Source organism: Lepus europaeus, chromosome 5 (assembly GCF_033115175.1).
Source record: "Lepus europaeus isolate LE1 chromosome 5, mLepTim1.pri, whole genome shotgun sequence".
NCBI classification, from domain to species: Eukaryota; Metazoa; Chordata; class Mammalia; order Lagomorpha; family Leporidae; genus Lepus; species Lepus europaeus.
Genome location: NC_084831.1, coordinates 28,790,004 through 28,813,897, shown reverse-complemented (window position 1 = coordinate 28,813,897; position 23,894 = coordinate 28,790,004). Strand labels below are relative to the sequence as shown.

At 57.6% G+C, this 23,894-nt stretch overlaps 1 protein-coding gene across 1 annotated transcript in view; it reads left to right on the top strand.

The window, feature by feature from the left end:
* The window catches only part of GRIK3 (glutamate ionotropic receptor kainate type subunit 3), a 225,202-nt gene extending 202,297 nt beyond the window's left edge, over nt 1-22,905 (top strand). Inside the window, exons 11-16 of the mRNA XM_062193266.1 lie at nt 1,756-1,979; nt 5,689-5,807; nt 7,783-8,000; nt 19,210-19,432; nt 19,783-20,033; nt 22,711-22,905. Of these exons, the coding sequence (XP_062049250.1) occupies nt 1,756-1,979; nt 5,689-5,807; nt 7,783-8,000; nt 19,210-19,432; nt 19,783-20,033; nt 22,711-22,905 (1,230 nt within the window). The remainder of the gene's footprint in view (nt 1-1,755; nt 1,980-5,688; nt 5,808-7,782; nt 8,001-19,209; nt 19,433-19,782; nt 20,034-22,710) is intronic.
* The last annotated feature ends 989 nt before the right edge of the window (nt 22,906-23,894 follow it).

Below are 23,894 nucleotides of genomic sequence, written 5' to 3'. Positions count from 1 at the left end.
GCCAGGGAAGCTCCGAGAGCCGGAAACCAGGGGGCTACGCACAATGCTTTGAAACGGTGATTTGCCGGGGACGCTGGCCAGTTGCTCGGCAGGTGTCCTCACGGAAGCTCTTTCCGTGTGAGGTTGTAGCCTCCGCCGCCGTGCAGACTTGTGGTGCTGGCGGTCTTGGCAGTGGTGCCCACCAGGCCGTCGTGTGTAAGGACCCTTCCTTCTTAACCTCCGGGCCGTATTCATTTATTTTTGTTGGGGTTGGCAGAAAGGGTTCCATCTTGTTGGGACAGTTTTCACCACTTTCCTGGCCTGCACACCACTGCCCATTGACAAGGGCCCTGGATGTGCCTGTTTGGTTTCTCACCCACCTTTACCCTCCAATCAGTGAGGGTATTTTCATTGCCCAGATGTTCTTAGAGGGGCTTTTAGGATATACAGGTGGCCTGCAAGAAGTCTTTGGAAAGTATGGAAAGTGGACTTATTTTTTTAAGATTGATTGATTTATTTACTTAAAAGGCAGAGTTACAGAGAAGCAGAGGCAGAGAGAGAGAGAGAGAGAGAGAGAAAGTCTTCTATCTGTTAGTTCACTCCCCAGATGGCCGCAATGGCCAGAGCCGCGCCGATCTGAAACCAGGAGCCAGGAGCTTCTTCGGGCCTCCCACACGGGTGCAAGGGCCCAAGGACTTGGGCCATCTTCTACTGCTTTCCCAGGCCATAGCAGAGCTGGATCAGAAGTGGAGCAACCAGGACTCGAACCGGCGCCCATATGGGATGCCGGCACTGCAGGCAGTGGCTTTACCCGCTACACCACAGTGCTGGCCCCAGAACATGGAATTAAAACATGTCTGGGGAAGGCATTCAGCCTAACGGTGAAGCTGCCGGTCAGGCCTCCCATGTCTGAGTGCCTGGCTGAGTGCCAGCTCTGCTGCTGACTTCAGCTCCCTGCTGGTTCAGATCCTGGGAGGCGGCAGCGATGGCTCAAGTAATTGGGTTCTGCCACCCACACGAGAGCCTGGGTTGAGTTCCCAGCTTCTGGCTTCGGCCCCAGTGAGGACTGTTGCATGAGCATTGGGGGAATGAACCAACAGATACTCTCTCTCTCTCTCTCTCTCTCTCTCTCTCTCTCTCACACACACACACACACACACACAGAGTCTGTCTCTCTGTCTACCTCTCAAACGAAAATGCGGAAGAAACGCTAACTTCATTTTGGCGCTAAGTGTTTTTGGAATCTGTGCCTGTGCTTTGCGTAGCATGCATTTTCCCCGGATGCTTTGCAGTCTCTACATATAGAACATCCAGGGTGGGCTGCGGCAGGCACGAAGGGCTGGGAGACGGAGGCAGGTGTAAAGAAGGCTTATTGTGGATTCTCTCTTGTTTGCGGTTTTTGAAGGACAGAAGTCACAGGAGCTGCTCTAAATGCCAGTAGATTGCCGGACTGCATTTATGTGACAAAGCAGTGTTTTGAGGTGGGGCTTCGTGGGTTGTAGCTGTCATAGGATTCCATCCTCTGTGTGTTTATGCTCCTGTCCTTTTCTTTGGGGCCAGGAACTCTCGAGACCAAATGTTGCTCCTGGGGCTTGGCCTAGAGTCGAAGGAGAGTTAGTAAATGTTGGAACCGAAGAGTGAGCGGCTCAGGCTGGGCTCAGGCAGCTGACAGCCTCACTCCCTCTCTCCTCTGCTCCAAGAGGGGCTGCGCAGTCCACTGCTGGTCGTAGGCTTTGCTCATAGTCTGTCTGTCTCTCCCTCTCTCACCCATTGCAGAAGGCAGATCTGGCCGTGGCCCCCCTGACCATCACCCATGTCCGGGAAAAAGCCATCGACTTCTCCAAGCCCTTCATGACACTCGGCGTGAGCATCCTCTATCGCAAGCCCAATGGCACCAACCCCAGTGTCTTCTCCTTCCTCAATCCCCTGTCCCCAGACATCTGGATGTATGTGCTCCTCGCCTATCTGGGTGTCAGCTGTGTCCTCTTTGTCATCGCCAGGTAAGGCAACAGCTTGGCCGGGAAGCTAGGCAAGTTCCCACATCCTCAGACCTGCCACCGCTGCACCTGCTGCTCTCTCCTGTATCGTGGCTCAGATCCTTTCCAGGCCCTCCAGGAACATTCTGTGGTCCTGGGCTGGAAGCACTCAGTCTTCATTCTGGCCTGTGCCCGTGCCTGTGAGATGAGGCAGGTGCACCCCGAGTCCAAGGAGCAGGCTTGGAGAGGTGAAGTCATTACCCCCAGCTGTACCACCCGGGCCAGGCACCTGGCACAGGAGACCCACGTGCATCCTGTGGCCCTGTGGGAATCTCCAAACTCAGGAAGTGGCCTGTGTTGACCTAATCCAGAACAGCAAGGAAGCAGTGTCCTGGAAACATGCTCACCTGCAGAAACATGGCACGCATGTATACTTAGCTGTCTGGGATACATGCTAGCATCATGCTTGCACGTGGGATTGCTCCCCTGAAACATACATAACTGGCGGGGGTAGGAGGAGGATGTTGGGGGACAGGTTTAGGAGTGTTTAGTGAGCACCTACTGTTTGCCAAGCACCTTGCTCTGCACCCCACAGCCATTCTCTTATTTAATTCTCACAGCACTTCTGGAAGAGCAGGTGGGGCTCAGAAAGTCTTCATTTGAGGGCTCTTCAAAAAAATTTGTGGAAAATGGAATTATAAAAATGCTACACCTGGACTTCAAATTTTGTTTTGCAACAAAGTAAACTTACCTTTTTATTTCATTTTCCATGAACTTTTTGAAGTACCTTGTACTTCCCACGGTCGTACAAGCAATAAGTGACACAGCCGGCATTTGGACTTGGGGGATGCCCCTCTGGCCTATGGTATGTCCCTGCCCCCGCATCAGCAGCTCCTCAGCCCAACTCCCCCTCCCTCCTCCCTCCAGGCTCCAGCCCCAGCCATGTCCAGACTCCTTTGTTCTTTAAATCCTAACAAGGTGCAATGGGAGACTTCTCTGGAGAGGCAATTTGAGATCCAAGGACTCGGTATATCCGTCTTCCCTTCTCCCGTGCTTGCTTTGAAAGCCTTCCTCCCGCTCTGCTCCTGTTTGCTCCCTCCTCCCGTGCAGAGAAAGACCAAAGGGAAGGAAGTGAGCCATGAAATTGTCCTGCCTCCAAAGCTCTTTGCTGCAGGCCGGCCGGGCGCTGCCGTGGCTGCCCTGCCCTGCCCGGTCGTCCCCGCTGGCAGCCCCGCCAGCCGCAGAGAGGCCTCCACTCCGCCTCTGGTCTCTAATTGTCTAACAAGCCTTTGAAAGCCAGGAGCCACTCTCCAGAGCCCTCGCCACAATTGTAGCAGCCCCGGCTGGCCTCCCAGCTCCCCACCACCCCGGGCTCCGGCTCTCCCTTGCGATGTGCCCCCTGCCCCCTCCAGGTCCCTGCCTTCCTCCTGTCCTCCCTGGCTGGGAAGGTCGGAGCCCCCTCCCAAGATCAGCTTGGGAGACTTTCTGGAAGACGGGGTGCCCACAGCTTCTGGAATGACACGGGACCCCTAAAGAGAGAGAAAAGGAGCAAGGGTCCAAGCTTCTAGCTGGAAAGAACTCCATAATACAGTTGTCACCTTGTACCACACCTACACGTGAATCCTGAGAATTCTTACAACAGTCCTGAGAGGTGGCTGGAGTCATCCCCACTTTACAGATACAGAAACTGAGGCATCTGCCCGGCATCAGAAAGCTTTGCCTTGGCAAGTCAGGCTTCCCACCCAGCCATGTCCATCCGTACATCAGGGATGGCAAACACAGGTGACTGCTGGAGATTAGACACAGCTGCCCACGCCTCAGGAGCAGGGATCTGCAAAGGCTGGGCAGGTCCCAGGCCCACTCCGAGCAGCTCTGGTGTGGGACAAGACCACCTGTCTCACTCGCTAGCCTGGCCCGCCCAACACTGGGGCACAGGCATTGAACAAAGCCCTTCCTTGCCACCAAGATGTTGTACCTGGCAAGGTTGGAGGAGACAGGGAGTAGGGACACTTTCTCTCCCCAGAGAGCAAGGCCATTGGCACTCATGGAAGGGATGGGTAATCTTGAGTGCCTGGCCAGGAGGCAGGGCTCAGGACAAGCTGCCAGTCCAGGCCCTGGGAGGTGCATTCCGGCCAAACCCAGTGCACTTGTGAGTCTCAGGACAGAGATGGTCACAAGCATGGTCAGCGCCCTGCCTGTGGGAGTGAGGTGCTCCCCCCAGTGAAGGCAGGGGTTCTTCAGCTTGACTTCCAAGTCCGATCTACTCCCAACTCCAAAGAACCCTTTGCAGCCCCACCTGCAAATCCAAGATCCACCATGAACTTCCTGTCCAGCAACCATCCACCCCTGCCCCTCTCTGACTGTAGGCTCTTCCCCATCATCAGCCTTGGAGCAGGGGGTGAGGAGCCCAGCCTGGAGGCCATTCCAGACCCTGCTGGTTTGATCATGGCCAGCAGCTGCCCCTCAGGGAATTCACCCTGTTGAAATCTCACCCCCGAGCCGCACTGCAGAGTTCTCCCAAATCCAGAAAGCCTTCCCCAGAGGACAAGGTCATCCACTGGCTTGGAAAGAGAGGTGTTTCTGAGAGTGTCTCTCACAGAAGAGCGTACAACAGTGGGGAACAGGGGCCAGAGCAGGGGCCCACCACAGGGGGGTGGCTAAGGCGAAGAGGGCAGATGCAAAGAACTGATCTGGAAAGGAGTTGATGACCTACCCAATGAAAAGTCAAGTTCTAGAACAGTCTAATGGTATAATTTTTTTTAAAGTTGTATTTTTGAGAGAGAGAAACAGAGAAGAAAGCTTCCATTTCTGGCTCATTCTCCAAATGGCCAGAGCAGGGCCAGATTCAAAGCTGGGAGCCGGGAACTCAATCCAGGTCCCTCAGGCGAGTGGTGGGAACCAATGACTTGAGCCGTTGCTGCTGCCTCCCAGGATCTGCATTCGCAGGAAGCTGGAGTCAGGCGCAGGAGGAAGTGGGTACCGCTAGGTGGGATACAGGCTTCTCCATCAGCATCTTAACTGCTGGGCCAAACACCTGCCCCTATTGCTAGGACAGATGCCTGCCCCTAATATGGTATTCTGTATTAAAGTGCATCACAAATATCACACAGCTGTGTGTAACTGGTAGACTAAAACAGCAGGGCGCCTTCGAACTCATCATAAATCGCCTGTCGTCTCCACCCCACCTTCCTCCTGCTGGGCCCCTTCAGCAGCGCCTCCTTTGGCAACCCACTCGTCACCCAGCCCCCATGCCGGCAGCAGCCCAGGCCTGTTGGAGCCTGTTGCCCTTCCAGGGTGGGAGTCTAAGTTCACTGAGCTGCATCTGCTTTCCACTCGCCAAGCAGCAGGTTTCTCTGTCCTCCACCCACAGGTGCACAGCGACCTGCCCTGCCCCCAGACTCGCCAGGCGCTGTGCTCAGTTTGCTAAACTTCTGCACGCGCTCCTCCTTACGCTCGCACGTGAGGGGTTTCTTAGGGATGGAGGCTAAGCCGTGGAATGGGCAGGCTGCAGGGTACCTGCGCTTTTCATTGTCAGCTGCTGGGGAGTTACTCTGGTCACCAGCAAAGGGCACTAACGGGAAAGAACAGGGAGAAGCGTGGCCCTGACGGCCCCTCCCCTGCCTCCCCGGCAGCACCATGAGGAAATGGCTCCTCTGCTTGCTCCGTGGCGCCCCTTCCCTCCTGCCCCCTGCCCCGCCGCTCAGCCTCGCTGGTCCTCTCCTCCTTGTGCCAGGTTCAGCCCCTACGAATGGTACGACGCTCACCCCTGCAACCCTGGCTCCGAGGTGGTGGAAAATAACTTCACCCTGCTCAACAGCTTCTGGTTCGGAATGGGGTCCCTGATGCAGCAAGGTATGTGCCTCTACTGGGCCCCCCAGCACCACTGAGCGGGGGGAGGGACTCTGCAGAGCCAGCCTCAGACAAGGCACCCTGCCAGGAGGCCAGCGTGTGGCACCCGACCTGCAGCGGCTCAGACTTCTCAGCAAGCTGAGCCCCTGCTCTGACTGCACAGTAAGAGGGGGGCTTGGGGGCAGGCCCAGGAGAAGACAAAAGTCCCCCGGGAGAACACCCCCACGCCAGCCCTGCTGGCCCCTGCCTATGGATGCCCACAGCCAGAGCCTCTTACCCTAGGGAATCACTAAGTGCCTGCGTTGGGGTCCCAGGAAAAGACCTAACTAGAGGGGAGAGAGGAGAGAGCAGGCTACCAGGGACAAAGAAAGAGTCATTGTCCCTCACTCACCTGTGTGAGATGCCAAGGCCTAGCACAAACCCTGGTTCTCAACAGGTGCCACATGAGTACGTGGGCGGGTGGATTGATGTGTGGATGGAAGGGAGGGTGAGCGAGAGGGTGGATGGATGGACAGGGAGACTGTTGGCTGGCTGGGTGAGTGGACGGATGAGTACGTAGAGGGATGCATGGGCGGATGGTATTATCCCAGTGTTACCTTCGTGCCCACCGCACACCACGCCCCGTGCAGGGCCCTTTTTAATGAGAGAGGACGGGGGAAGGTAATTGCACACCCCGGAGGCCTCCCAGTCCTCTCTTGGCAGGGACAAGGCAGGGGCTTGGGCTCGCGTGGGGCTGCAGCCAGCCTGGCGGTGCTCACCAAGCAAACAATTATAAGACGCTGCTTTCTCCTTGAAGGGAGCGCGAGCCTTGGCTTGAACCACTGGAGTGCAGCCTCTGGGAGTGGCTAATTGGGTAGGGGAAGCTGAGCAGCCTCGTGGTCTCCAGCAGCTGGCTGGCGACAGGCGACTTTCAAGGGAAGTCACTCCGTCTGTCCCGACGCTAATGAGTGTCCTGAAGCCTCACCTTGCGTCTTTGTCCATCAGCTTTGTTCACTGACAGTTGGGGAAGACCCGGAAGGCCCTGGATGCGGTAATAGCGACTCGTCTCCCTCCCGCTGCTATTCAAAGCACCTGCTCCTGATGCATTTCCCCACATGGTTTTGATTAGGAGGGAGAAAAAATAGTTGTGTATTTGAAAAACTCTCCCTTGAGTGATTTCTTTGAGAAAAATAAAATCATCCATATCAAAGCAGACGCTTTTCAGATTGCAGGTCCAAATATTCCAGGAAGTTCAGGAGTCACTCGCATTTAAATCTCTTGAAAGGCGTCTAGTTAATTACTTCAGTTAGAAGGTTTCGTCTAAATTGTGCTCCACACCCAGGGTCGGTGAGAAGGAGTGATATATTTCAGCAAGGAGCTTCAAAAAATGTTGATTTTTCTCCTCCTGCCAAGTGCCGCATAGTAATCTCGTGTTTGTATATGACTTGTATTTCCAGTGCAATTTCTCTCCAAATTATATCGTAGCAGCATCGCGGTATTCATGTGAGGCTGGGACGGCGGAAGGACGATGCTCCGTGCTTTGCAGTCCCAGGGAGGGGATTGCGGTCCCAGGGAGGGGCAGCTTCTGGCAGAGGAGCACCTAGGGTGAGGGGGCGGGGCTCACTCAAGACCCCAGGGACAGCCACTCCCAGGCATTGCTAACTGGGCACCAGCCAAGTGGCCCGTGGATAGGCATCTATGGATCTGCCGAGCCTGTGAAATGTGTGTGTGTGTGTGCGGTGTGCTAGAGCAGGCTTCTTAAATTTCAGCCTGCTGCAGAAGCACCTAAAGGGTTTGTCAGCTCAGACGGCGGGGTCATCCCCGCCCCCTCCCCGAGTCACCCACTCAGCACACCCAGCGGAGCCCAGGAACGTGCTGTTCTAACAAGCATCTAGGTGATGGTGATGCTTCAAGAAGCTGGGCTCTCCTTAGAGTGTTGGCAGTCTAAGACCCAGGTCTGGACGTCGTAAGGGACCACCTGTCTCCTGCCTCCTCCCAGGGTCTGAACTGATGCCCAAAGCTCTGTCCACGCGCATCATAGGTGGCATCTGGTGGTTCTTCACGCTCATCATCATCTCCTCCTACACGGCCAACCTGGCTGCCTTTCTGACCGTGGAGCGCATGGAGTCGCCCATCGACTCTGCCGACGACCTGGCCAAGCAAACCAAGATCGAGTACGGAGCAGTCAAGGACGGGGCCACCATGACCTTCTTCAAGGTGAGACCCTCTCCCTCCCACAGCAGCACTTGGAACTGACCTTTTGTCCCCAACCCCTCCCACTGCACAGAGCCATTGGGCCCCAACCCCCCAGGAGTCAGCCCCTCCTGTTTGCACCCATCAGATTTTTTTTTTAATATTTATTTATTTATTTGAAAGTCAGAGTTACACACAGAGAGAAGGAGGGGCAGAGAGAGAGAGAGAGAGAGAGAGAGAGAGAGAGAAGTCTTCCATCCACTGGTTCACTCCCCAATTGGCCGCAATGGCCGGAGCTGCACCAATCTGAAGCCAGGAGCCAGGAGCTTCTTCCTGGTCTCCCATATGAATGCAGGGGCCCAAGGACTTGGGCCATCTTCCACTGCTTTCCCAGGCCATAGTAGGGAGCTTGATCAGGATAGGAACCATCACCCATATGGGATCCCAGCACTGCAGGCGGCGGTTTCACCTGCTACGCCACAGCGCCGGCCCCAGCACTGGTCACACTGAGTGAGCTGTGGTGATATGGGCCTTGGGGGGCATCTCTGTGCAAATGCTGGGAGTTTCTGCCACTGGGATAGGCAATGTGAATGCATCACATTTCCTGCCATCATCAGAGGAGGGCAGGTGGAGAGAGGGGGAAGGAGGAGGAGGGGCCCAGCCACACAGAGAGGCGCTGGGGTTGGCGGGTTACCTGCCGTTGGCTTTGGGTTTTAGTGCCATCTGTCGCCAAGAAGCTGGCCTGGGGTTGGGGATGAACTCCCTGCAAGTGAGCGGGCAGCACATCCTGGAAGGAAAGGAGGAAGCTTCAAATGTGGACAAGTGTCCACACACATCACTTAGCCCGCTTCCCTCTTGGGACACTGGTGTATACAGACGGAGTCCCTGTCGCCTGCTGCTCTTGGGGGTGTTCGGCTATGACTTGTCACTCCTCCAGCTTTCTACACTGTTGGCTCAGTTCCCCAGTGTTGCTCACTTTCTACTGGAGTAGCAGGGTTTTGGAGACTCGAGCTGACCCCGAAACCAGTAAGCTCTAAACATCCTTCCAGAAATTAAAGTAGCGATCACAATAGCTAGCGCCGGAGAGAGCTCATGGGGTGGGCCAGACGCCATGCTACAGGCTCGGCCTCGTTCTATCTGCACGACAAATTGGTGCGGGCATCCTAAAGTTATTTCCACTTTCCACACGTGGACTCTGAGTGTCTGAGCTGTAAAGCAGCCGTGCAAGGATTCACAACTGGAGGATGCAGGTGCTGAGCCAGGTCTGCCTGCCCCCAGAGCCCGTGTTCTAGGGTGGAGGTGCTGCGGCTTGCGAGTGCATTTGAATCAGCTGCAGGGTGTGCTGTGGTGTGGGTTGCAGGCCCCACCCTCGGGATGCCTGATGCAGGAGGTCTGGGATGGAGCCCTGAAAGTGCATCTCCCTAAGGTTCCCGGCAGTGCGGGTGCTGCCAGTCCAGGGGACACACTTGGAGAAGCCCCGCTCTAGTTGCTTCTCAGACATAACCAGGACTTGGGACCTTCGAAGCCGCAGGTTCACTCAGGCATTTGTTCATTAATCAATGGCTCTCAGTCTCACTCTGGAAGCTGGGGGTAGTGCCCTTGCTCTGGGCCCTGGTTCCCCATTCCCCAGCCCCTGTCTCCTAGCTAAGCGCCTGTGCCTCCCCTGGGGAGCGAGCCAAGAGAGGAAGAGCTTGGGCAGGAAAGCTCTCTACCTCCTGAGCATGGGAGCCTTGGCACTCCCCCCGGACCCTAGAATCCCCGGTGTTCTGCCTTGAGTTTGGAAGCGGCCACCCAGTGAAGACAAAGGAAAGAGGCCCCCTCTGGGTGGTGCTGCTGCCGCCAGGAGATGGCAAGCACAGCCCGACTGAGAGATCACTGCTATGCACTTGGAGTGAGCACCATCAGGGCCTTGCCAATGGCATGGGAGGGCTCAGAGGACCCTGTGTATGTTGTGGGAGCTAGTATATGAGCATGTGTCTACACATATGACTACATATGTAGCCATAGATACCATGTGTAAGGTGCCATTGTGTATGCCTGTGTCTCCATGGGTGCCCATGCACAGGAGTGCCTGTGTGGGTGTGTATGAATTTGTGCTTGAATGTGAATGAGTGTGTGTGTATGTGTGTGTGTGTGCTGTTGAGCGTGTATCTGATCAAGTCTGTGGCCTGGACATGTGGATACATGCCTGTGAGGCTGTACACGTGTGTGCCAGAGTGTCTGTGTGTATACCTGCAGAGAGTACCAGTGTGCCTGCAGGCTTGCTCCCACGGCTGCACCTAGGTGAGTGTGAGAGAGGAGTTGAGCCTGTGTATGTGTGTAATACCTTGTGTGTGTGTGTGTGTGGGAGAGGGCCTGTGTATGCACATGTGTGCAACAGCCTTAGCATGTGTGTGTGATGGCCCCTGCATGCATGTGTTGTGTGTGTGATCTCTGCATGTATGTGATGGCTTCTATGTGTGTGTAATACCCTCTGTGGATGGGTAAGGACCCATGTGAACACATGTGTATGTAATACCCTATGTATGACTGTATATAGAAGAGCCCAGGCATGCATGTGTTGTGTGTAACACCCTCTATGTGTGTGTGTGTGTAAGGGCCTGTGTGAGCATTTGTATATGGGAGGGAGGGCCCAAGTGTGTAACAGCCTTTGCATGTATGTGTGTGTAATACCCTCTGAGTGCATGTGAGGGCCCATGAGTGTATGTGTGTGTGTGTAATACCTTGTGTGTGTGTGAGGATCTGAGTGCATGTGTGTGTCTGTAATACCCTGTGTGTATAATAGCCCATGCACACATGTGTGTGTAATGCCCTCTGTGAGTGTGAGAGGACCCATGAGCACATATGTGTGTCTGATACCCTGTGTGTGTGAGGACCCATGAGTGCATTTGTGTGTGTGTGTAATAGTAGCCTGTGTGTGTGTGTGAGGCGTGCACATGTGCCTGTATGTGTGCAGACGTGTGCGCTAGCATGCCTGTCCCCAGGCTGCAGCCCAACCCTTGGACGGCACCGGAGCATCTCATGCATTACGCATGAGCCTGTCTCTAAGCAGGGCTCCCGATCAAAGGGAAAAGGCATAAATAAGTCCGGTGCAGGCTCATTGCCGCTGATTGGATGCCCTTGCCTCCCTCCATGCTAAGATGCTCAGATTGGCTTCCAAGAGCCTGGTTCCAGCTCCCCGCTGAGCCTCTGTCCTCGCATCAAGCAGCACCTCCCGCAGCCCTCTCCGCCCTCACCACCTTCCCTGGGAACAGCGCAGCCAGGAGGGCAGGGGAGGGACACAGACGTGGCCCCAGCCAGGACACTGAGGCTCAAAGGTCCATGCTGACAGGGCCCCGGGGCCAGGAGCAGCCACCTCCCCACCCCCTGCAGGACCCACCCCACTCTCGTCTCCTGGTGACCCATTAATTAATTCCTCTTTCCGTCTGCCCGCACTGTCGCCAGTGTTAGCTCAGCAGCGGCTCCCCTTGCCTGGGCCTCCTTTCGCTGGCAGCAGCGATGGAACTGTGATGTGGGCGGACAGGAACCTGAACGTGGAGCCCTTGGGCCCCTCAGCTGGTGAGCGGGAAGCAGGGCACCCACCCAGCAGGGGTCTGGACACGCCGACATCCTCCCCCGCCCTCCTCCCTCCGGAGCCAGGTCCTTGCCTCCTGCAGAACATCTGACAATTGGAGCGGGAGGTGGGGATGGAGGCCAGGAGGGGCGGGGGCACAGCAGACGCACAGGGGAGCGGGGATCAAGTCAGGCACTCTGTCCACGTGCAGCGCTCTCTCTCACACCCACCCCAGGCGCTTCTCCTGGCAGGTGGTCCTCTCCCCTGCCCATGAGTGTTTATAGCAAGGCTGGGCTCAGCTCCAGGAGTAGCCGCGGACGTCCAAGAGCCTTGTGCAAGGTCAGCAAAAGCAGGGATACTTGCTGAGCACTTCCTCTGCGCCAGGCGTGGCCCCACACGAGCCCTGGGCCTGGATTCGCAGGCATCCTTTTCCTTATCTCCGTTGTACCACAGTGAAAGTAAGGCTCAGAGAGGCTACCCAACATGCCTGACGTCACACAGCTAGTGAAATGCAGAGCTGGGATCCCCACACCCAGAGCAGTCTGGATCTAGCGCCTGTGCTCCTTGTCACTCTGTCCCTACTGCCTCTCTAAGGTCCCAGTTTCAGTCCTCAGGCATCAGCAGAAGGAGAGGGAAGCCACAGTCCATGGAGCCGTGGTCCCAGCCCGGCACAGTCCTGGGACCCGTAGCTGCTCACTACCATGTGCTGAGCAGGTGCTGTGGCGTTGAGTTAAAGGAGGGCATTAAAATATGGCAGGCCGTTGCTGGGGCGAGGAAGTGGGTAGGTAGTGTCGCAGGAGGTCCCAGAGTGTGGGCCAGGCCTGCCAACTTCTGTACCTGGTATGCTCCTGGTGGGGCTGCAAGGGGTCTTCCAGAGCCCCCTGGCTGAGACTAGACCATGGGGGAGGGAGCCCTTTCTGCCCTAAGGCAACAGCAGCAGGAGGCAGGACCAGGGGCTCCCCAGGGGCTCCAGACCCCTGCACCCTCACCACGCGTACGGCCCAGGAGCAATGTTGGCCAGAGGCAGCTCCCGCAGTTCCAAAGGAAACTGCATTTGAAGAGCCGTCGGGGAGCCGCAGACATCACACGCGGCATCTCCCGTGTTGTCCTCGCCTCGTCTTGGCAGATACAAATTAATTAGGAGATGAAAAAGGAGGCCTTGAAAGCGCAGCTTGGCTGTGAGAACTTGGAGGCGAAACGCAAAGCAGAACGCGGGGCCAGGCAGGCGTCATCTTCATCATCTTCGCAGGGGCGGCCGGGGCTTTGAAGGAAGGGGATGCAGAAGGCCCTCTCTCGGTGGGGGGCTGGGGCACATCCCAACTGCCCTGGGGCAGAGGCTCGGGGAGGCAGCCGAGCAGAGAATTCCAGGCTCCCCGGTCCCTGGGCATGGCCAAGCCCTGCCGCCTGCCCAGCCTCCGCCCCAGCCTGTGACCTGGAGGGTGCTCGAAGCCCACGCTGCTCCCAGCTGCACAGCAGCCTCCTGCCTGAGCTGGGAGCCTCAGGACCATGCTCCCTGGTGCCGGGCAGCCTCCAGTGCCTCCTAACCTGTCCGCCGGCCTCTTCCAGACAGCGCCTTAGCCCTGCCTGCACGCAGAAGCAGGGGAGGGGGACTGGCACGAAGTTTGCAGGGCACAGCCCGGCGTGGTCAGAGGAGCCTCAGATGGAAAGACAGGCCAAGATGTGAGCCTTGGGTACTGTCTCTGCTAAGCGAGCGGCCTTGGGCCTCTGAGCCTGGCAGCTCACCTGCACAGTGAGAACCAAATTCCCTCCATGCTGCCCTGTGCAAGAGGAGTTGGTGAGCTACTGTCTGAGTGTGTTAGCCCAGGGCCAGGTGCATGGGAGCTCGCAGGTTAAAGGCTCTCCCCTAGAACACCTGTCCAGGTGGCTGACCCAGGAGACAGGGAAGCGGCTGAACCCTTCTCTCTGCTTGCCCCGCAGTCCCCTTCTGAGGCAGGTGACTTAACTGGAGCACAAAGGACACCCAAGGATTCTCCCCTTTTCCAGGCCCCCCTGGATTGGGCCTACTGGGCTTTGTGCAGGACACGGCTGCCTCCCACCATGGGGGGTCACCTGCCTCCACGCTGAGCTCAGCACCTCAGGAGGAGCCCCATGGTTCTTAGACTGGAGGAAATTCAGAGCACGCGGGCAAAGGAGCAGCGGCGGGTGATGGGGAAGTGATGGGGAAGCCGCTCTGTGCCTTAGCTTTTTCATCTGTGAAATGGGTATGATCGTAGTACCCAACACATAGAGTGACTGAGGTGATACAGTGGCTTAATACATGGATATGACTTAGAGCAGTGGCAAGCACAAAGTTGGCACACCATAAACGTTAGCTATTTTGATTGCCTCGTGGCACACTGGTGAGGCGCAGGTCTGTCCAGCCCACGGACATGACGTTAGAGGCCACTCCTGGCTGAACTTGTGTAGAGAGGATTTTTTTAAATTAGCTGCCAGCACTGTAGACTGGGGAGATTTTTTGCACTTTTAACAATGCACATTCCAGGCTGGCGCCGTGGCCTAATAGGCTAATCCTCCACCTGTGGCGCCGGCACCCCTGGTTCTAGTCCCGGTCAGGGTGCCAGATTCTGTCCCGGTTGCCCCTCTTCCAGGCCAGCTCTCTGCTGTGGCCCGGGAAGGTAGTGGAGGATGGCCCAAGTGGTTGGGCCCTGCACCTGCATGGGAGACCAGGAGAAGCACCTGGCTCCTGGCTTCAGATCAGCACGGTGCACCGACCACAGCGCGCCAGCCGCAGCGGCCATTGCGGGGTGAACCAACAGAAAAAGGAAGACCTTTCTCTCTGTCTCTCTCTCTCACTGTCCACTCTGCCTGTCAAAAAAAATGCGCATTCCAGCTGCTTGAAAAGCTGACAGGTGTGGGGTCAGGGAGCTGGCTCAGTTATCAGGAGCCGAGGGGTGACGTCTGTCCCCAGTCTACAGAATCCCACCAGCCTGCTCCCTTTACTTACGTCACCCTGCTTGGCCCCTGTCAGCATTCGCGGTTTCTACCATGAGTATTCTGTCACAATTTCCATAGCAACTGCACCATAGAGATTATTATGCCCAATTTGTAAATGTGAAAACTGAGCCTTGAAGAGAAATAATGTTGCCAACAATTGATCTATGAATGTTCTCTGTTACCCTGGAGGCACTTTTTTCTTTAAAAGATTTTTTCTTTTAAAGATTTAGCTTTTTATTTAGTTGAAAGGCAGAGTTTCAGAGAGAAAGAGGGAGAGGCAAAGAGAGAGATCTTCCACCTGCTGGTTCACTCCCCAAATGGCTGCAATGGCCAGGGCTGGGCCAATCCGAAGCCAGGAAGTTTATCCGGGTCTCCCACATGGGTGCAGGGGCCCAAGCACTTGAGCCAGCCTCCGGTGCTCTCCCAGGCACATCAGCAGGGAGCTGGATCAGAAGTGGAGCAGCCGGGTCTCAAATCAGCACCCAGATGGGATGCTGGCATTGTAGGCGGCGGCTTTACCTGCTACGCCAGTAGCGGTAGGCACTTTTCTAACCCCATTTTACAGATTTGGAAAGTAAAACTCAGGAATGTCACTTGCCTGTGGTCACAGAAGGAGCCAACATTTGAGCCCGGGTTGGTGGGGCAGCGGAGTCCCTGCAGCAGAGCTGGCACCGCCTGCAGCCTCTCACAGGCAAGGTGCAGGGGCACGTGCACACAGCAGGGGCTGCCTTTTTGGGCAGAGGTCAGTGAGTCTGTGCTTGTCCAGTGCCCCACCCCCTGCCGCCCCGTAACAGCAGGCCCAGGCAGGGGACCCAGAGAGGCCTCCTGGTCCCTGTGGAATTGGCCAGGAGCAGGATGAACTATGTGAGAACATGCACTCCCTGGTGAGGCCAAAGCCTCCACGGCCAGGGAGGTGAAAGCAGATTAATGTGGGGAAAAAGTCTCCTTTGCGGTCTGGAAGACCCCTGCAGTGTTGCACGGACTCTTGTTACTGCTACACTCACACACACACACACACACACACACATTGCCTGGGACCCGGCCCCTGTGGGATGGAGATACGTGTGTGCATACAGGCCTGTGTACATCCCCTGTGCAAAAATGGTAAATTCTCAAGATTCAGTATCTTCAGTTGGGGAAAATCAATTTACTTCTTTGAGGAGGCTGGAATCGAAAAGTCGTGAGCCTGAAACTTACTTTCTTGCCAATTTTTCTGATATATAAAAAAAAAAAAGTGTCTCCATCCTGGCAGATCGCTGCTCTAGATGATTCCATTAATTGATTTGGGTGACTGGCCCCGAAGCAGTCCATACTAAGGCTCCCGCCAGAGCTGGGGCAGGCAGGATGATGCAGGACTGGTAGCCAGGTGGGACTGTGGTCCCTGGGGTGGGGACGAGGGGTGCGGGCCCGTAGCAGGAACTCAGGAGGACTCTGCTACCCAGGCCCAGAGGGACGGGAGAGAGGCCCAAGATGCCAGCAGGGGCCTGGCTTTCTCTCTCCGGGCCTGGATCACTCAAGGACAGAGCAAGAGGGGAAACAGAGGCCACGAGCTGATGTGGTTGAGAATGGGGGCCCCGAGGTACAGGACAAGGACGGTGAGTGATCATTCTAGGAAAGACGGTTCCAGGCCATCTGCCTAAAGATGACGGGGGTGGTGGATTTGTTGGCACCGGAGCCAGGAGCGTGGAACCTCCTGAAATCAGCGTCACAGACAGCTTCGTGCCTTGTCACCGCCCGTCTTAACCGGGCCACACTCTGTTCTCTCTTCTCCCCTTCCCCATTCAGCTCCTTCACCCGCTGGGGGTTTTCAGATGTCTGGTCCCCAAAGCCCATCTGGCTCAACACCCTCACCAGCCCCCAGCCGAGAGAGCTATCTTTGTCTCTGGTGTTGTGTTGCTGGAAAGAGCATATGTTTTGGTGTCAGGCACGCTTGTGTGTAGGGGGTGTGGGGGTGGGCTGGGGAGAATGCCAGGAGGAGTGTGGCGAAGGAGGGAAAGTTCTCATCCCATTCGGAGACGGAATAAGCGGGGCGGTGCCCCAAGCGGGCACTGTCGGGCTGCTTCTGCCAGGACTCGAGATGTATTGGGTGGGTGACTGGTTGTGTGGGAAGGTGAGTGGGCGAGGAGAAGAGAGGAATGGGCAGTGGGTGATGGACATGTGGCTAAGAGGTTGGGGGGGTGGCAGGATGGGTGGGTGGCTCAACAGGTAGCTGGCTGGGTGCACAGTCAGCTAGTTGCGTCAACTGCTGTGCACAGTGTGTGGTGACAGCACGGTCAGTGGAATGAGGGGAGGGAAGGAGGGAGGAGTGGGTGGGTGCGTTAGGAGGCATAAGGAGAATCCCGATTGCCTCATGCCCTCCTGGTTCCCCCCTCTGATACAAGAGGGAGGATTTGGAAGGCAGGAGAGACAGAAATGGACAGGAGCTGCAGCCCCCAAAGGGAGAGCGGTGTTTAGGTCACAGTCGCCAGGACTGTGGGGTACGTGGTGGCCGCTGTATCTGGCAGAGCAAGGACGCTGGGCCTTGGGCGCCTGGATTGTAGGAACAGTGGGATCAGTGATGATCTGAAGAAGCCAGCGCATGCGGAGCAGACGTGGCTTAGGTGGTGAGAGAGTGCATGAGTCACCTACAGCTGCTGTGACATCACAGTCGGGAGTGAGGAGCCTGGCCCGGCCCAGTGCCTCGCGCGAGGCTGCAGCCTAGGTGCTGCCTAGCGGTGGGTGCCGTCAGGGCCAGGCCCGGCATCCACGCTTGTGCACGTGGTTGTGGGCGGGACTCTGTTTCTCCCAAGCTATCGTGCTTCCTTTCTGCATGGCTGCTGGCTGGAGGCCGCCCACTTCCTTACCACGTGAACCATTCCGCAAGGCACCTCGGGGCAGGGGGGCCGGCTCGCATCAGAGAGGAGCTGGACGACAGCCAAAACAAGCAAGGGTCTCGGACGGGACGGCTGTCACTTTGGGGGGGTTAAAAGCGAATGACTAAGTCCCACCCCCCCAAAAGGCATGGGGCCCAGCAGACGGGCCATTTGGGAGCTATTTGGATGCCCTCGTCCAACAGGAGAATCTGGGAAGGAGGAGTAGCCAGGGAGAAAGAAGAGAGGGAGTCAGGAAGTCAGAGGGGCCAGAACCTGTGTATCAGGCACTGTCTAGAAAATGAGACCTTGTGGCGTCGGGAGAATTGGAAATCCGCAGTGTTTTTAAGGGGAGGGCAGCTGGGGCAGGAGAGGAGCTGGGAAGGTGGAGTAGCTGGGAGGAGGACAGGCGAGGACCAGGAGGACCTGGGTCGCCTCTGCGAGGGCTGTGAGCGTCTGAGCCCGCCCATGCGTTTGGCTTCACGGCAGGTGAATTTGTAGGTGGGGCTTGTCTGCGTAGGTGCCCCAGGCCCTGTGCCCAAAGGAGGCAACACTGGCACTTGGCTGATTCCATCTCAGATGGGATTCCAGGGGTCATGCCTGCTGCTTTGGGGCTCCCTCCTGCCCCCATGGCCTGCTCCCTCTGCTGTGCTGGGTCCCCAGGAGCCAGTCTCAAAGGGGACAACCCTTGCCAGCACTTGAAAGGACACATTCCTCCCAGGCTACCCACCCCGCTCCCGGCAGGCACTGCGTCCTCCCCACCCCCTGCCCACATCCCCCAGGCCAGGGCCAGTGTGTTGGAGCACACTCGTGCCATCTCACACGCTGGAGTTGGGCGGGCTGCTGGGTGGACAGGCTGATATCACAGATAGCTGCCACCAGACTTGGAAACCGCCAGGGACAACGGGGCCTACAGAAACACCTGCTCCTCCAGGCTGGGAGCAGGGAGCGAAGTCCCGGAAGTCTCCTGGGTGCTGTGCACCCGGGGCTGCCCCGTTCCCCTCCCCAGGCAGCAAGGGAGCTCAGCCCCAGCCCACCTCCTTTCAGGCCCCAGCGACCCCTCTGAGTCTCCCCAGGCAGACGCAGCAGCGCACCTACCAGGCTTTGTCCTAAGGATGCAGGTTCAGCCCAGGCAACAGCACCAGCCAGGACCCTAAGACCCTGGACCCCGAGCAGCCGGAGGGGCTTGTGTCCTGTGCCGAAGAGAAACACCCCGGAGCCCTGCTTCGCGCATGTTCTTTCTCTAAAACACAGCAGGGAGCTGCTTCGGAAGCAGTGGCAGTGAAGGGTCCCAGCCCCACCAAGCTTTGCCCTCATCGACACCCATCCCAACCCCTCGGCACTCACAATGGCTTCCGCGAGGCAGTGCTGCTGAGTGGTTAGGGCATGACCGCGGGAGCCCAGACGGTCTGGATCTGAAGTCTGGCTTTGCCACTCAGCATCTGGGTAACCTTAGGCAAGGTACCTAGCTGTGCCTCGATCTCCCCACCAATAAAATGGGTCTGTGTAGTGCTTGCCTCTTGGCGATCGCTGTGAAGAATCAGTGGGTTCAGGCAGATCAAATATTTAAAGCAGGGCCTGTGCATGCTAATTGCGTCACACGCGTTGGAGAAAGCGAGTTGGTTCTTTTAAAGTTCGTCTGAAGACCACTTAGGTCCTGGCAAAGAACCTGGAGTTTCCAAGAGGTGGACCTGAGGCAGAACCTCGGCGTTATCACTCTCTAGCTGCGTGCTTGGGGCCCTCTTGTCTTGGGGCCTCAGTTTCCGTATCTGAGCAATGGGGGGCACTCCCTCATTCTGCACATGGCAGACAGAGCTCAGTGGCTGGGCAGAGCCGGGCCCCCGGCTGCTCCGTAATTGTGTGTGCCTCGCCCCAGAAATCCAAGATCTCCACCTTCGAGAAGATGTGGGCCTTCATGAGTAGCAAGCCGTCGGCGCTGGTGAAGAACAACGAGGAGGGCATCCAGAGGACGCTGACGGCCGACTACGCGCTGCTCATGGAGTCCACGACCATCGAGTACGTCACGCAGCGCAACTGCAACCTCACCCAGATCGGGGGCCTCATCGACTCCAAGGGCTATGGCATCGGCACGCCCATGGGTGAGCGGGGGCTGCGGGTGGGGCCAGGGCTGTGGGCAGAGGCCGGGCCACCCCTTCCCCACCCCCACACACACCCTGGTCCCGGCTCCTGCTCCCTCCCCCAGCTCCCTGCAGTGCACCTGGGATGGAGCCACATAGCTGCACCATCAGCCCAAGCCTGAGCAATGAGAATGGGGACAAACAGAGCGGGTGGTCTGTTCCCCCCTGAGGCCGGGTTTACCGTGCCTCACCCAGGGCCTCCAGGGTGTTCAGTGGGCTAGACCCTCCCACCTCGCATCAAGATGCCCCCTCCCTCGTAGGCGGCCCAGAGGGGCCTCTGTGTGCACTGACTGCCTGGCCCCTCCCCGCAGGCTCCCCGTACAGGGACAAGATCACCATCGCCATCCTGCAGCTGCAGGAGGAAGACAAGCTACACGTCATGAAGGAGAAGTGGTGGCGGGGCAGCGGCTGCCCGGAGGAGGACAGCAAGGAGGCCAGCGCCCTGGGCATCCAGAAGATCGGCGGCATCTTCATTGTCCTGGCTGCCGGCCTCGTCCTGTCCGTGCTGGTGGCCGTGGGCGAGTTCGTGTACAAGCTCCGCAAAACCGCAGAGAGGGAGCAGGTGAGCGGCAGGCCGGAGGGAGGGGAAGGGGGCAGGAGGGGCCTCCTGCTGGTTCAGCCTCTCCCAGCTGCTCCCCAGGGAGTCCGGCCACCTGCTCCCACCATGGCTTCTCCCACCACTGACCCTCCATCCCCGCCACGCCAGCGTCCCCTGCAGCCACAGCCTCCACGCTTCCCCACGGCCGTCCACAGTGCGTACTCAGCCCGTGCCCTGCTTAAGACTCCATTCAAACCGTACCCGCCGTTGGCCTGTGTCGGACCCTCCAGGGGGACTGTGGGAGCTGGCTGATGGCTGCACAGGGGTTCACTACACTCTTGTTTCTACTTGTGCCTAGGTTCAGACATTTCCCTAATCAAAAGTTTACAAAAGAAAAGTGAGGAGGGCCGGTCCAAGCAGGCAGATGGTTAAGAAGGCGTGATTAATCCAAGCGTGGCCGGGCAGTGGCTCTGGGTCTGGGCAGCAAATTAGCATCGCAGGGTGAGAGTTTTAAGTGCTAATGCCCTGGCCTCTCTCCCAGAGACTCTCTGTCTTAATTGGCCTGTGTTGGAGCCGGCGCTGGTGTTTCCAGAAAGCCCACAGGGAGGGTTTAATCGTGCACCTGCGTTGAGGGCTGCCGGCTGCAGAGCATTGGCCCTCACAGAGAAGTTCAAAGGCATCCAAGTCCAGTGTGGGAGGAGGTGGCAGTCCCATTAAACGCGGGCGGCTTGTGTGTGGGCCACAAATGAACTGCAGCCCCTGGTGACCAGCGAGCCTGAGTCAGCACAGAGGAGGGGGGCGACACCGCCGGGTGACGAGGCAGCCAGAGATGCACGAGCCTCCCAGCACTGCTGGGAGAGGCGGGAACAGGTGCATTTCCAGGAGACAGTTGCACCCCCGTACGTGCTGCCCAGCGGTTTCCACGTGTAGCGAGGCACGCTGTGGGTGTGGTCAAGGGCACCATGAAGCTGTATTCCCAGGGTGCTTGCTTAAGTACGAATTATAGCCGGAAAGCCTGGGGGAAAGCCTGAATGTCCCACAGCAGGAAACCATTAGGAAAAAACTATGATAAAAAAAATCCTATGATACATCCAAAAAAATAGCCACCAAATTCTTTAGGAATTCCACTGTAATCAGAGGGAGCTCCAAATTCGCTGGCCTCCCGCTTCCTGCACCTCTCTCCTTTGCCTGCTCCATGCACAACTGGCTACATTGTTAGTTCTTACTACACCAAGCCTGGTTCTGCCTCAGGCCCTTTGTACATGCTGTTCCACCCACCTAGAATGCCCTGCCCCTGGAGTGCCATACTCTTTTATTGTGGATTGATTTTATTTGAAAAGGGGAGAGAGAGAGAGACAGAGAAAGAGAGAGAGATCCTTTCCTCTGGTTCACCCCCAAATGCCACAATAGCTGGGGTTGGGCCAGCCCAAAGCCAGAAGCCCAGAACTCAGACTGGGTCTCCCACATGTGTGTCAGGGACTCAGTGACTTGAGCCATCGCCTGCTGCCTCCCAGGGCACATTAGCAGGAAGCTGGAATTGGGAGCAGAGCCAGGACCCAAACCCAGGCACTCTGATATAGGATGTGGCCCACACCAAACGCCAGCCCCCAGCGTCCCCTCTTCTTGACGCCTCCTGGCCATTCAGGTTCCAGCTCACATGTCGCCTGCAAGTACGCTTCCCTCCCTGTCCCCACTCCCATGTTGCTGCTTCATTGTCACAGAGCTAATCACGGGCTGTGCTTATTTATCTGTTCACACGATTGATGTCTGTGTCCTTCCCAACGTTAGACCCCGCTCCCGGAGGGCTGGGACCTTCCCCGCCGTCACTGCCCTATGCCCAAGCCCCAGAGCGACACCTGGCACACAGCAGACCCTTAACGAGCATTTGCAGCGGGGAGGAAGGCGGGTGGAGGGAAGGCAGTGTTGTGACAGGTCACACGTGGGAGGAGGTGGAGCCAGAGTTCAAAGCCAGGTCTCCACTGCCCCGCACCCACAGCCTGTGTACGGCGGCCGCCCTGGCCTCACTGGGCAATCGCAGCCCCCACGGCCCCTGTAGGGCAGCCTCTGGCAGTGGGCCTCCACAGAGCCGCTGCGTCTGGTATCCATGGCAACACTGGACTTGGCAGGCCCTCTCGGCCACCTGCAGAGGTCCAGGCCAGGAGGCCACTGCCACCCATCAGCCCGACAAGGACCTGCCTCCCACGCACCTGAGAAGCAAGAGCTGGGCTTTCCTGGGTGGGAGGACCGGGGCTCTTGCTGTTGGTTAGAAGCCCTCCCAGCAGAAGGGCACCTGCGCATGCCTAAGGTGTTCCTGGGGCCCTGTCTGTGGACCAGGCCGTCTGCTGGGGGGATTGGCTCACGGCACCAAAAGTGGCTTGTACCTGCCCCGAGAGTCCAGGGGAAAGAATTCAGACAGGTAAGCCAGAGCTCCTCAGACTTGACCGTGCATGGTGATCAAAGCGTCAGTTTGCTCATCTGTGAAATGGGCATAAGATGACACTACCAGCCCTACCTATTGTAGCCTCCAAACCAGAATGTGAGGCTTAGAGAGACAGCTAGCGAACTAATTGATCCCCCACAGGGACAGAGGATGGGGTGGCCGAAGCAAGGTTGTGGGAGGAGGGCAAGGAGCTGGCCCGAGCCGCAGGACCAGCCTCACCCGTGTGCCCCTTTTCCTCCCTCGCCCTCCCCCCGCCCCCAGCGTTCCTTCTGCAGCACCGTGGCCGACGAGATCCGTTTCTCGCTCACCTGCCAGCGGCGGGTCAAGCACAAGCCGCAGCCTCCCATGATGGTCAAGACGGACGCCGTCATCAACATGCACACGTTCAACGACCGCCGGCTTCCGGGCAAGGACACCATGACCTGCAGCTCCTCCTTAACCCCAGTGTTCCCCTAGGCACGGGGGGCGTGGGGACTGCAGGCCTGGGGTGAGGCACAGGGGAGCAGAGGAGACTGGAAGGAGTGCTCCCTGTCCCCGCACGGGGCTCGGGGACCAGAGCCGCGGCTCCTGGTGGGTCAGGAGCCATCTGTGCATCCCTAAGCAGGAAACCAGCAGGCCAGCCGCGCAGGCTCCATTCTCGTTCCTTCCATGGGTTTCTAGAACTGCCAGCCAAGATAGCCATGGCCAAAGGAAGCACACGCCTCTCTCAGGCCAAATTCACCTGTCCCTCCGCTCTCCGGTGGGGTCGGAAGTTCCTGCGAAGCTCCCTGCAGGGGCCACAGAAAATAGGAGATACCTCTTCCCCAAGAGCCTGGGCCCCCAGGCTTGACCTGGAGACCAGAGACACGAACCTTGGGCGTCTTGAGGTCGCTATGGCGTGGTTGCCAGTGGGAGCCGTGATGAGGGCTGGCCATCCCATATGCATGGACCGAACAGACTGACCACAGGGTCCCAGCCTTCTGGACTTGATGTCGCTCACGGCAGCCCCCGTTTGGGCGAAGGGGAACAGAGGAGTCTGGGAAAGCGAAGGAAGACAGAGGCCGCCATTTTGGATTCCGGTGGACAATTTCCTGATGGCTCTCTCTACTCTAGAAAGTCTCCAGGAAGTTGGGGAAGTAGCACAGAAAATCCTCGCCCACGTTCTGGCCACAGAGAGGACCCTCAGTCTGGCGACAGATGCCCCGAGACTCAGCTGGTATCTGATGCCCATAGGCTCTCAAGCCACCTGCTGCCACCTCGCTGGCTCACGTCTCTTCCAAACCCCTTTAGCATGGGGGAGCCTGGGATCTGTGCAGCTCCCCATTCCTGACCGGCTGGCCTCAGCCTCCCTTCATGGTCGCAGAAGCAGAAGAGTGGCCAGGATTGAAGTGGCCATCACGACACCTCTCTGCAAAAGAGCACTTTCGGTCTGCCACAGGCTGACCTTGGGGTCTGCTGGAAAGGCC